This window comes from Alligator sinensis, unplaced genomic scaffold (assembly GCF_000455745.1).
Source record: "Alligator sinensis unplaced genomic scaffold, ASM45574v1 scaffold71_1, whole genome shotgun sequence".
Classification (NCBI taxonomy): Eukaryota; Metazoa; Chordata; order Crocodylia; family Alligatoridae; genus Alligator; species Alligator sinensis.
The window spans coordinates 509,749-520,632 of NW_005841834.1; the positions used below are offsets into that span (position 1 = coordinate 509,749).

General features: G+C 40.7%; 1 protein-coding gene across 1 annotated transcript in view; it reads left to right on the forward strand.

The window, feature by feature from the left end:
• The first annotated feature begins 10,172 nt into the window (after positions 1-10,172).
• LOC112549790 overlaps positions 10,173-10,884 on the forward strand; it is a 21,705-nt gene continuing 20,993 nt past the window's right edge. Inside the window, exon 1 of the mRNA XM_025200445.1 lies at positions 10,173-10,519. Within this exon, the coding sequence (XP_025056230.1) occupies positions 10,173-10,519 (347 nt within the window). The remainder of the gene's footprint in view (positions 10,520-10,884) is intronic.

The window sequence follows — 10,884 nt, forward strand, 5'->3', positions numbered from 1 at the left end:
TTTGTGTAATTATACTCAAACAACATTAGATGTGGGAGAATCTGGGAAGCACTACTACAGAGCATTTTCTATCCTGAAGATCTACATATGTGGAATTCACTGTCATGTGTGGCTAGTGTAAAAAAAAATGAATGTTTATTTTTTTTAGAAGAAGGCTAGAGAGTTTTAGGACCTGAGGTAGCATCCGTAGCTAATGATAAATATTTTACCTAAAAATAATGGTTATCATTCCTTTAGCACTTTTCATTTTCTAAGCAGTTTAATGATCCTCACTACACCTCTAGATTGAGGTGTATTATCATCCCAGTTTCAAAATTGTGGAAACCAAGGAAAGGCAGTTAAATGCCTCTCCAGATGAAGCAAAGATTATAACTCACATTTGGGCACCCAGTCATTTCCTCACATTGTATTCTCCAAAGAAGAGAGAACTGAAGTAGTTGGACATTCATTGAGCCTGCATTCAGTAGCAGGCACAAGCTTCTGGCTGGATTCAGATTTGGGGTAGGGGTTGGGAAGAAGTATAATTCTAGTTATTGCCATTATCTAATTTACTTTAAGAACTTGGGTAACAAATACTAGATTCATATGGTCAAAGGGTTCACTTTTACCCCCTCTATAACGGCCAGCCTCTCCCTTAGTCACCATCACACTGCAGTCTTTTCTATGATGAATTAAGTTGGTTTACCCTCAGCTATGCCCTAATCTCAACAAGACATTGGACAAGGCACTCAGCTACATCATCTAGGTTGGGCAAGATAAGAGACAGTGCTGGGTGTCATGCACATACTGAAAATGCCACACCCAACAACTTCTCATGCCCTGTATGAAACTTAAAATAAAACAGATGGCAAATGGAACCATGTGGTCTAATAAGGGTGTTTTTCCTTCTAAAATTCACTCTAAGAGACATCAAGTAAATAATCATGGATAAGACACAAAAAATATGATATACTATTTTAAATTTCTAAGGAAGACTATATTCAGATTTCTTGGTCTGTCCTTCCATGTCCCAAACCTCATTAGCAGCAGCTGCTGGTGCTCCTGCTCCTTCAGATTAAAGATATCTCCTTATATGTCATCCTTGAAAAGGATTGGGCACTTCAGTAAAAGGCAGTGCTTTCTGCAGGACATTTCCCAAATCACACTGACTGACTTGAGTTAAAGTTTGATTCATTAGATTCTAAAATTGTTGTCTTGGGAGAAACTCTGGACAATAAGCTTAAGATTTTCCATTGGAGTTGTTAAAGATATTGTAAAATTGAAGCTGTAGATAACAATACTATAGCTACTAGAAAGTGTTATTAGGGAGCACTCAATCAATTTTCCTATAGTCTGAGATCATTTTTAGAACTTGACCTCAAGTCACTCATTCTAATTACCCTTGAAAACCTGTATTGTGACCTTTGGGACCTTATTGATCAGGGATGAAACAGATGAGCAGATTGCAAATGTGAAGCTCTTAAATGTTGCAAAAAAATATAGGTTTTATACACTCCCACAAAATCTGCACTTCTGCATAAAAAGTACTGACTTTAATGTCAGTCTGAGACTCTATACTGGATCTCTAACAGGTACAGACAGGACTCACAGACCAAGGGGATACAGAGATCCAAGGCAGCTTTAGGCAACGTTTGTACCCTCCACTTTAGAGACTGCTTCAAGTCTGGTATTACCTGTCAGCTCTGTGTTCCTGAGAGAACCTTGGCACCCCCATCTAATCAGAACTAAGCAGAAGAAAAGATTAATAGGCATCTTGGGCTGTACATTCCCCCGTCCTAGTATGGGAGACCTATTTAAATTTGATCGACTAAAACTCAGTTGCCAGGTTAGTCTCCTGCCTCAGCATTCCCTAAGTCAGAGTGGGTACGGGCGACACTTGAACAATGGTTAAGGGTTCATCACAATGTCCAGCCCATTGAAACCCTGACCAAAATGCTGTCATACTTTTCCTGGAATGACTGGTGGAAGTCCTCCCCACAAAGTTTATGAACACTCCAAGTAATCCCCTTAAGTATGTTCCATGTGCCCTTGGGATCTTCTGTTTTAGAAAACAGACCATATCAAGGTGCCAGTAAAAGACTACAGTAAAATCTGAAAGTCATGCTAAGCTGAGGCTTATTTACAACAGGTAAAATACAAAACACTGATGCTGACTTAACAGTGCAAGCATAGCTAGGCCATCTGAGAAGAAATAATGTAGTATCCCTTCCAGTTTATCTTCTATATTCATAATAATTTCAAGCTGGCTCCTAGGTATCTGGTTACTCCTTAAAACTTTATGTTTTTCCTGGTTGTTAATCAGTTTCTTGAGATGTTCCAAACCAGATAACTCCTTGTCACTGAAAAAGGTAATTCATTTAAATTGAAACTGTTTATATAACAAGATTTTCCCTGTCAATTATGGCTTCGGACCCTCTTGATTTACACAACTAAAAGAATGCTTTGAAGAGGCTGAACTAAGGGTATAAGAAAGCAGTAAAGCAACAACCAGTGGGCTTCAAGAGGAAGAAATCTCTCTAACACCATCTGCTGTTGTTCTTGAGAAGCAGGGATAAACAGACAGTCTCTTTTTGTCCCTCATTTAACCTTCAACAATCATGCTAGGAACTTGGCCTGTCAACAAACCACCCAAGTGCCTTGGAACGGCGAGATCCCAGCTCTCTCCCTGTCTCTCTCTCTCTCTCTTTTTCTCTCTAGGCATAGCTTTCTGAACCTGAATTTTACTAGTTAAGCTTGAGCTAGGTTTCCCCAAGTACTCAACTGAACCAGGGTAATATCGTAATTGTTTTTGTTTGTTTTTCCTTGTATGGCTATTATTACTAGCACCATCATAAATTCCATATACTTAGCAATAAATAACTTTTATAGTCAAACTGGTGGTAACCAAGTGTATTTTTCCTTCTATACTTCCCCTTCCCCGCTTACTCTGGAGCAACGCTTCTTTAACCCAAGCCAAAGATCCCTGTAAAGCCCCAAAATACTGTGGGGTCCACTTATCAAGAGGCTACCGCTACTAGGACAGTTAGGGCAAAGGCTTGGGACTTGCTGAGTTTGAAACACATAAGGGGATCAGCTTGTATAGGCTGATTGACCCAGTTTGGCTCAGATGTACCCATGAATAGCGTGTGACCCGGCTACTGGGGAGAGCATGGTGGTGACGAGAGCACAACGGCAGGAGCATGGCAGTGGTAAGTGGGGAGCTCCTGCAGATGCCACCAACGCTGTCGGTGGCAGGGGTGTGTGGGGTGGTGAGCAGCGACTGCCCTCAGGCACCACCAACAGTGTTGGTGGTGCCTTTTTGTAGGGGATGCACTGTCACATTCGGGGGCACGCGTGCATCCCCTACGCATGGCCCCTGGACATGCCCTAATGAACTGAATGCTGGCCCATGAGGCTGACAGCTGAACACCCAGCCTGATTCAGAGGGATTCTGTTCACCTGTGCGCTTGTGTCTGACTGCATTTTATTGTTGCCCTGATGAACTGATTCCTGGCATACGAGGGTGTCAGCCTGTACTTGCTGATGAACCCGGCCGGGTCAGGCATGTACGTTAATCTGCGTGTGTGACTAATTTGGTGGCTGGAGGAACCCAGCCCCATTAAAACTGAGTCCTGCAAGATAGCTCCATTGGGGGTGAGGACTTGCAGAAGGGAGAGATACAGCTCCATATAGAAACACAAGTAACACAAGCAGCACGTTGATAGAATTACAGAGACCCCAGAAACATACCCCTAATAAATGAGTGCAACCTGAAGTGATGGGCAAATCTGGTAACACTGGAATAGTCCTCATCATAGTTTTGAAAGCATTTGGAGGCCTGTTTACATTGCAGCTGCCCTACAGCTGCCATGTGAACTCTAGGCTGTTCTAGAGACTAGAGAGCTTTCCAGATTCTCCACCATGCAGCACGGTCTGTCACCCCTCAAGTGCACTGCTTCACCACCACACCCCAAGTTTGTAATACGGTCCTCAGAAGGCCCTCTTACAGATATTTTCCATAGTAGCTATACCAATGATGTCCCATCCTGGTTGCAAATAAGGTTTAGTGTGGGGAAGGATTCATCAGAAGCAAACCAGAGTGAAGATGACGATCTCAGGCTTAAATTCCAATTCTATAAAACAATTGGAATTTTCCTCTAACGACTACATTTTCTAGAGCTATAAACTGAGAGAATACTTTTGTAAATGTACATATTGCCAATATTGCTAAAAAGGAGACGCAGTGAATAAACCACATGGTCAGATCAGTATAGACTGTGGGGGGTTTTGCCTTCCTCTGTAGCTGGGGGCATGGCCCTCTACCTGGGATCTCTTAAGCATATCTTAACCTTTTATGGAAGCAGGACTTTGGCTGCCCTGGTTCTGCTGCTTTACCTGTGGCGGGTTAGGGTATTACATCTTGTGTTGCATCAGGGTTGACAGCAGTTTTAGGAAGAGTTTAGATTATGGATTTTAATGGTTTTGATAGAGAGCATCCTGGTTCAAGCAAGAGATTGGACTAGATAACTTCTGAAGGTCCCTTCTAGCCCTTCTTCCCTAAGATTTCTAAGTGGAATTGTAAGACTATAGGCTCCAGCTCTGCAGCAGGTAAATCTCTATAACCACCCAAAGCCTCCCCAACTGCACTGGAACAGCATGCAAGCATAAGGATCCTCCCCAAAGAGAGCAGTGTACAGAAAGCAGTAAAATTTCATTTTTACTGAGGTCCTTTTATAAACGCAAATCAAATGAGAAGGAAACATGCACACATTTGGAGAATACAAACATTACCCACAGATAAAAAGAAATCAATAGGTTATGTATGAATAAAACATGTGTGCCTTACTGTCAAAAGCACCACAAATGCTTCTTTTCAGTTAATTCAGAAGAGAAATACAAAAATGACTCAACATGCTGCAGGCTCTTCACATGAGATACCTTTTGGGACATACAGGCAGTCCCCAATTTACAACGTTTATAAGTTGACACCCTGTTTCAACTTTCTGACATCAGTTTCAACTTTACAATACTTGATCCGACGTGATGTGATGCCAGCGAACAAGTTCGCTGTGTCACCCATGCCCCTGGAGAATATCTGTCCAAACTTCGTTGGATATTTTCTTTAAGAAAGCAGACAAGACTCCAGAAAAACCTGCAGCCAAGACTCCTGAGAAGACTCTAGCCAAGAGCCCTTCAAAATGTCCAGCAAAGCCTGCCTGTACTCATTTCTACCACATGCAGCATACAATAATTTTTGCCAGGCATGGCACTGCTTGAAAAATTTCAGCTTCGCTAACAGGACAAATAGCTAAAGCTTCTCCCTGTAAACAAGTTGGAATAGTTGGCAGAGCCAATCATTTGTGACACAGTTTCCTAATATGTGTACTTAAACTCCTCTTGTGGATCCATCCCATTGGGTATCTGATTGGTATTTCAGCTTCCAAACTCCAAAATTTAAGTTACTCAAAACATTCACACATCTACCACCTAATCCTTAAAGCCCCTGAGTGCACCTAAGGACATGTTTACAGTGCAGGTGACATGTCAAGCAGCAACTTGCTGACTGAGGTGCTACCAATTAACGATGCTAATTAGCTGTTACAGTGCTAATTTTTTTTTGCCTGCAGTGCTGCACAGATACAACTACAGAACAGTACAGCATGTTTGAGCATGCCACACCACCTGACGTGGTATATTTGCAGTGTAGATGCACCTTAAGACAGTAAACTGTGGGATGTGGCCTTTGGAGGGGGATGCAAAGAGTTCCTAGGGAGGCTATAGAAATGGGAGCAGCAGCAAGAGGTAGAATATCAGAGGTTGAAGTGGGTGGGAGCAGGGGCGTTGATAGTGACCTACTTTACTATGGTGGGACACAAATGGCCCAAATTTGGAAAATACTGCCCTATAGTCTAAATTCTGTGTTGCTTTATGTGCCCAAATGGCACATACACAGGCATATAACTGACATTTTTAGCATTTATGCACAGTTTTGCAATATGGTAAAATACAAATCTAGAAAAAGACAAGATATTAGATTAGCAAAGCCCCTCTCACCTCCCTCCCTCCCTCCCTCCCTGCTCGCTTTACCCCTACTTTGCAACCTGTCATGCATCCAGTTCCTCAAAAAGCAAAAATTTAGCTACAATCCTCTTTTCAGCATTTTCTACTGGCTAGTTTAGGTAGCTCCTTGCCTGGCATGCAGAATCCTACTCTTAAGGACCTAACCCAATCTAAGTGTCAAGTACACCTTATTGGTGTCTTTTAATGCATGACTGAAAGACAATTGTTATTTTATACTGAAGTCTTAGGTGCTTTCCCAGACTGTCTTTAAGAAGCCATTTTTTCCCCTGTACTCTCACATTTCAACAAAAGATAAAGACTGTACTTCAGAGCTTTTACATACAAATGTTCAGACATTACTCGTAGAAAATTCTTGTGATAAATCAAAAATTCTAAAATCAGACATTTCACTTCATCTTCCTGTACACAAATTTACATATCATGCAAGCAACCTGTGCAAGAAATATATCAGTCACACTCCAAAAATAATCTATGGAAAGGTTTGCTATGACAATAATAATGGATCCCTAGCCTTGTTTTATATGCAGATACTGAAAATGAAATCGGCATGCCAGGGTTCACACAAATTCAAGACTGAATCCCATATAAGCAGTAAGCTATAGGTTGGTTTGGTATAGAGTGCAAAATTGCCTAGAATATTCAACATTAATCCATAAAAAAACTGCAAACTGGAAAGTTCAGTTAAGTCTGCCATTAGTTATATGTTTATATGTAAAAATTAGGGCATGTGCGCCAGTAACCACAAGTGATTGGATTCTGTCAGTTTGTGTCCCAACTATGTTTAGTTATTTTACTCCAGAATAAAAGCAAGCTTCTCTTTTGCTAAATACATTTTAAAATACTGTTTTAGTATTATCTCATAGATGAATACTGTTTGAAACATAATTTAAAAACAGGCCATACACTAAGCTACATAATTATACATATGAGTAATTTGAGTTGAAAAGAAATTAATGTGAATCTGTTACATTTCCAACCTTAAAAATGCTTAAGCACATGCATAATATTATTCAAATACATACTCAGGGCTGAGTTCTCAAATGTTCCACTGACTAATATACATTGCAAAATAACTGCCCTTTAAATAGCTACTACATTGCACAAAGTTAGGACATAATCAGGTCTACTTTTATGTTCTTTCTAGCGGCGGGTATTGAAGCCAGTTTAAAGGAAGTGAATCCATCATCAGAAAGTTGCAAATTCATGGAACATGGTTACGCACACATGGATAATGTCACTGGTATCTTTGAATTGTTTGCTACATACACGGCAGTGCTTTCTTCTGCTTTCCCTATTCTTTTTCAAATTATTTCCTTATTATTATTCGTCAAAGCTTGGAAGAAATCAGAATTGTACATCACTGAATGAATGCACAAAAATATATGCATTAACATACAAAAACAAAGTAGTGCTAAAAAGTAAAGAAACATCTCTGAAAGCCACATACTCAAATCACTTTAGAGATTACTATTTTTAGAGAAGTCTATAAATGCAAAAATCATAAGACTGCCTTATCCTGCAGCATTTCTCATGTAAATTACTTGAAGCCCTCTTCTTCACACTCCTCTAAGTAAAAGACTGTATGATCGAGTCTTAAAATGTTAAAGTATGAAATTATAGCATAATCCTATTCAAGTTGGCAAAAAATGTACTACTGAACAAAAGTAAGGCTCTTATGCATCAAAGAAATCTTCTCAATTTTCAAATTGATGTAATTAATTGACTAGTTTAGGTTCAAATGGTGTATGCTATTTAAATGCCCTCAAATTAGCATTCATGACTTCTGGATGAAAATGATGTATTCCTCTAAATCCCGGAAGTTATTTACATTTAACTCTTCACAATTATATTTTTAAATTTCTGCTTTTTAACATTTTGGTGGGTTAGTGTTCACTATGGTTTTACATTTGAGTAATTTTAATGAACAAGTCTACTGAAAAACGGTAGTTGATTTCACAATAATTTTATTTTATCGTATTCTATGCATCATATTCAGTTAGTCAGGGTTATTTTAAACAGAGGCTATGACAATGTTTAAAAAATAAAATCTATTCCAAAGATTAAAGAGGCAATATATTTATATTTGCATTTTCTAATCTACTTTGTATAAATAAACTTTGAGTACCAAACCTTAATTACAGTTTTGTTGCTTCTTCTACTAAAATGTGATGGCTGCATAGAAAGAAGCATTTATGAAATAACAGGTTTGGATCATGCTATGCAAATATTTAACTTAGGATAGACTCCTCCACAATAGAAGAAACAATTGCAAATGCAGACAAAATAAGTATTGGACTAAGTTATTAATTTGTTTGTCACCTACATCTATGGAAAAAGCCCTCAAACACCACATTTCAACAGTATATGGCAGTACATTATTTAAATCCCAGATACCACTGAAGTCAGTGGCAAAACTCATTGCCTTTTGTTGTGCAATTTTAGCCTCAATTTCATATAACCTTTTTGTTAAACAGACCCCACAGTCAAATAATACAATACACAGTAACATGGTTTGAATTTGTCCTACTTCTCGTAGTGCTGTTTGTAAAGAATTCTGTATCTTTATCTTTTTGATAGACTGATTTTTTATGAGTTTATCTATAACAATCAAAGCCAGATAAATAAATATTTTACATGCTGTGTATGTGCTAGTAGCTGTACAAACTACTTGATGCATTTATAAGATTGGGGCCTAAAAATATAATGAGATGATAACATCAAAAATAAAATAGGAGTTCTTGGTTAAGTTTAAGTCAAGTTTGTGCATTAGGGTGAGCAAGAACGAGGCCTTAAAATTGATCTTTTCTATTCATCCATATTATGAGTAGCTTACCTTTATAATCCCAAGTGATCTACCCTTTTCAAATACCATCAGCTAATGCATCATAATACCCTAACACCATACCAATCCTCATTCTAAATTTCCTTTAAATACCCCACAAACTTTTCTTTAGAAAAAGAGATAGAGGACCCCTGCATGTCAGCAAAATCAGGCTCCTTTAGACCAACTAATTCCAATCTAGGAGGAGGGTGAGAAGACACAGTGTGGGGTGACATTTAATAGAAGAAACATGAAAAAAAAAAAAAAAAAGAGAGATGCAGAACCAATACATTCAGTAAAAAATTCAGCTCTCTCATGAACTGATATAAAAAAACCTAAATTTTGTAGTTGTTAAACAGGCAAAATACCCATTCAATTTTAAGACCTGAGAACAATTGAATTGGTATGTCGACTCCAATCCAGGGAGAACGTCACTGTGGACAAACTGATTTAACTGAGGGACCACCCATGGTAAACTTCTTGCATAATAAGGACCTTACTGATGTGAAGTATTAATTTTTCATAATCTACACTTCCAGCATGAGCTGGTTAGCAATGTTTAAATGAAAGGCTGAGAGAGATACCTACATCCCAGAAAAACTTATGTTCTAAACACTCCCCTAGGATGGAGAAAATCCAGCTTCAAATACTTGCTCTAATGGTAACTCAGTTGTATACTTAAAGAACAACAACAGAAAAGATGGAGAGCAAACACTCCAGAACAGCCATGACCTAGCAGACAAGGATGCCCATAGGGACTATGAGAGGCACAGGTTCAGCTGCCTTTGCCTTCACATGTGAGTATGCTGTTGCAGGGCGGGACTTCAATTTCCTCCTGATACAGAAAGGTGCTTTCCTATTCAGCTCTATTTCAAACCTTTTCACATCACTCCATATATTTAATTTCTTTCAACTTTCCTCTGCTTTGCTCCGCTAATTCTTATAATTGAATTTTGTAAATTTAGACGAAAGATACAGCCTTTCCACCTCCCTTTGGCATGCCCTCCCAAACTATTCATTTTGCAATCAGAGAATCGGAGAAAGTTAGGGTTGGAAGAGACCTCAGAAAGTCATCCAGTCCAATCCCCTGCTCAAAGCAGGACCATCCCCAGCTATCTCCAACTTTCTCTCTCAACTCTCTATTTTGGTTCAACACACTTTAAAATTCTCACTGAGAGGCAGTCAGCAATTTTTCAACGAAGGGGCCAGGAGGAGAGACACCCCACACCTCAGAACAGCCTGGGGTCTCGACCAGCGCATCTCAACCAGGGCGCCGTGACAGTACCCTCTGATGCTTCGAGCGCCTTTCAAGGGGGTGGCAGGGAGCCATGCAGTGTTAGTGCCGCTAGAGGTGCCAACCTGCTTCACACGAGTAAACCCAACGATTTCAAGTAGGAAACCATATAGTGCCAGAAACATTTTGACCTGTCGGGATCTTCCCGAGTTCTTTGCGGCAGAAGACTCGCTCTCTTTCTTTTACCGTGACAAGGCCAACCAAGCGCTTACAACCACATGCTACAACAACTTCAGAGAGAGGAATCCAGAAATCCAATATTACACAATGGATGCTAAGAGACCACGAAGGGCAACAACCAAGCGCTGGCATTTTCTGTCGGGCGGCGCCTCGACTCTACCGAGGTACAGACCGTCAGGCATAGACTAGCGGGTTTCAGCCTGTTTTCAGGCTTGAGGCGCTCCCGGGGAAGATGCCAGCCGCTCGTTGTCACTAGGGGGGTGGCGACTACAGGGACATAAGCGCTGTTCCTCCCTCTCAAAGCCCTGGCTACAGAAGCCGGGCACTGAAACAGACTCTGGGCTGAGTCCCGCAGGGCAGGTCTGCGCCCAGCAGGAGCTGGGGGCACCCCAGGGTGCTGTGCTCGGCGGCGGCCGAGGCTCGGGGACACCCGGGCACGGTGCGGGGGCCGCCCGGAGCACGGCTCCGGCAGGGGGCGAGGGCCAGCCCGGCGGGGTCCCAGACCAGGGGCGCGGAGCTGCCAGACCCC